The sequence below is a fragment of the Sinocyclocheilus anshuiensis genome, unplaced genomic scaffold, assembly GCF_001515605.1.
Source record: "Sinocyclocheilus anshuiensis isolate Anshui unplaced genomic scaffold, SAMN03320099.WGS_v1.1 scaffold860, whole genome shotgun sequence".
NCBI classification, from domain to species: Eukaryota; Metazoa; Chordata; class Actinopteri; order Cypriniformes; family Cyprinidae; genus Sinocyclocheilus; species Sinocyclocheilus anshuiensis.
This window is the reverse complement of record NW_015548288.1, coordinates 414,687-417,235: the sequence shown is the minus strand read 5'-3', so window position 1 is coordinate 417,235 and position 2,549 is coordinate 414,687. Positions and strand designations below refer to the sequence as shown.

At 43.0% G+C, this 2,549-nt stretch overlaps 1 protein-coding gene across 1 annotated transcript; it reads left to right on the top strand.

Moving 5' to 3' along the window:
* Positions 1–287: 287 nt before the first annotated feature.
* Positions 288–1,905, top strand: LOC107655898 (protein FAM199X-like). The gene is made up of 3 exons (XM_016443509.1): positions 288–466; positions 676–837; positions 1,641–1,905. Exons 1-3 carry the CDS (start codon positions 449–451, stop codon positions 1,875–1,877), a joined length of 417 nt encoding a protein of 138 aa, XP_016298995.1. The 5' UTR covers positions 288–448; the 3' UTR covers positions 1,878–1,905.
* Positions 1,906–2,549: the final 644 nt, after the last annotated feature.

The window sequence follows — 2,549 nt, the reverse complement described above, 5'->3', positions numbered from 1 at the left end:
GAATGCGACCTCTAGTAGCGAAAACTTACATATTGTGCCTTTAAAGGCTGAAATGTGATGTTTACAATTTTATGAAACCTTTTCAAAGCTTTATTTGAACATTTTGTACATGCTATTAGATACACTGTTGTCAGTCATTTAAAATCCGGACATCATTGGTAATGTAATTGTTTTGGTGTTTATGCAAACAGAAAGTCATTTACTTGTTGTTTGTTGATTTTAAATATAAAACCTGGTGAAACAATGTATGTGTCTGCAATAAATTATAGATATAATAAATAAAAAACTAAATACGGTTGCATCTCTATTGCAGTTACCGGGCAGTGATATAGCCAGCGGCAGCGATGTGCTCTCCGACATCATTCCCAGCGTGCCCAGCTCACCCTGCCTCGCGGCCAAACGGAAAAACAAACCGCACCGAAACCTGGACGAGCTGCCCTGGAGCGCCATGACCAACGACGAGCAGGTCTCAAACCCTCACTCCTGGCAGCGTACGCAGTGACACTAGCACAGCTTGATGTGATACTGAAATATATGATGACACATGTTTAATTGGACACAGTTAGGGAAGAAAGGAAGCCGTGTCACTGCGTTTGCTTGTGTTATTCTGTTTCTTTGCAGTCAAGTGTCTTTTAGTGTCTGTGTGAGCTCACTTTGGTGATTTTCGTTTGTCAGGTGGAGTATATTGAGTATTTGAGTCGAAAAGTGAGCACAGAGATGGGACTTCGGGAGCAGCTGGACATCATAAAAATAATCGACCCGAGCGCACAGATTCTGCCGACGGACAGCGAGTTCATCATCGAGCTGAACTGCCTCACCGATGAAAAGCTCAAGCAGGTGATTAATTACACTCAACACCTCCTGCAAACAAACCACTCCTCCATCCACAGCACTGCCAGGTCTGATCATCAGCACTCTGTTTGCAATATGTTACACAACTTTCTATAATCTAAACACGTTCTAAATGGGTCATCGGATTCTAAATTCACTTTTACATGTTGTTTGGACTGAAACGTGTGTTGGCAGTGTGTGTACACATCCACCCTATAATGATAAAAATCCACACAGTGCTGTTTTCTTTTTTTAAATCCTCCAAAATAACCCCTTTCTCATATCAAGCCGTTCTCAGATTCTTGATGTGTGTCACAACGAATGCGGCTAAAGTTTACAGTCTCGGAGAACTGCGTCACCCCACGGTAGAGAGGGGCGGGGTCAGCAGAGCTCATTAGCATTTAAAGAGACACCGAAACGGCTCGCTGTGAACAGAGCTGATTTTGGCAGGGTAAAAACGGTGTTGTTTTACACTACCATTGAGAAATTTTACCCAAAGTATGTTATAGACTTTTCATTAAGACCCTAAAGAGTCATATCAGCTTGTGTAAAATGGGCATCTGATGACCACAAGGCATAACACTCTGGTTAACAGAAAAGAACTGGGTTCACACACTACTAGTCTTTCAGATCGCTCTGAACACAAAACAAACTCCCAAAGAAACATGGAATATCAAACACGTGGAATCAGGGTCTGTGTGCATCGTGTGGTTTTCTGTGATACTAGTGTTGACTCGTCCAGACTGGGGATCTGTGTGAAGGCGGTGTGTTGTTGTCCAGAGATCAGATTGGTGTGGTGTCTCCTGCAGGTGCGGAGCTACATCCGCGAGCACGGTCCGCGGCAGCAGCGCAGCGTGAAGAGGAGCCTGGCGAGCAGCGTGAGCGCTCACAGCAGCAGTGACGCCAGCATCACCAGCAGCAGCATCAGCAGCAGCAGCGCCTCCACCGCCTCCAGCATCAGCCGCGCTCACAGCGACGGGAACCTGGCCTCCGCCGCAGAGAGGATACGAGACTCCAAGGTGCTCCTCAGAGACACAGCGCAGTGATCCGCCTCGATCAAACACAGTGCAGCCGCTGACCTTCAGCATGCTGCTTTTTATTCAGTACTGATAGTTACACGTGTGTTCAGATATTTATATTTAAGATATTTGCATATAATCCACAAGAAAAAAACAAGAACTGGATTTACACAACTCCATTTACACTCCATTGCTTTGCATCCTGGTGTGTAGCTTCATTAATTGTCAGTGAGTGAGTGCTTCACAGGGGACTGCGTTACTGATTCAGATCAAGGCCATACTCTATATTCCTCAAGATTTAATTCTCCACCACAATGAGAAGAAGTCATCCGTAAGATTATGAAACGCAGTCAAGAGAAGCCTCCTGAGATGAGTTGGATTTACAGAGACTTATATTTACATTCAGCCTGTGTGCAGTGTCTGGCCAAAAACGGACCGAATTTGCATGCCCTGCTGTAAATTTTGACCGGTTGATGAAAAACAAGCTTATGTGGATTCTACACATTTAAACAATTCAGATAAGTTATCTAGAATTATTTATGGAGCAGATAAAATACATATAATCATTTATTAATCAATTATCATTTTGACTTATATCTTTTCTTTATTTAAAGGCTGAAATGTGAGGTTTACCTTTTTATGAAACTTTTTCAAAGCTTTATTTGAACATTTACATTAGATATTTCAACATGCTATCAA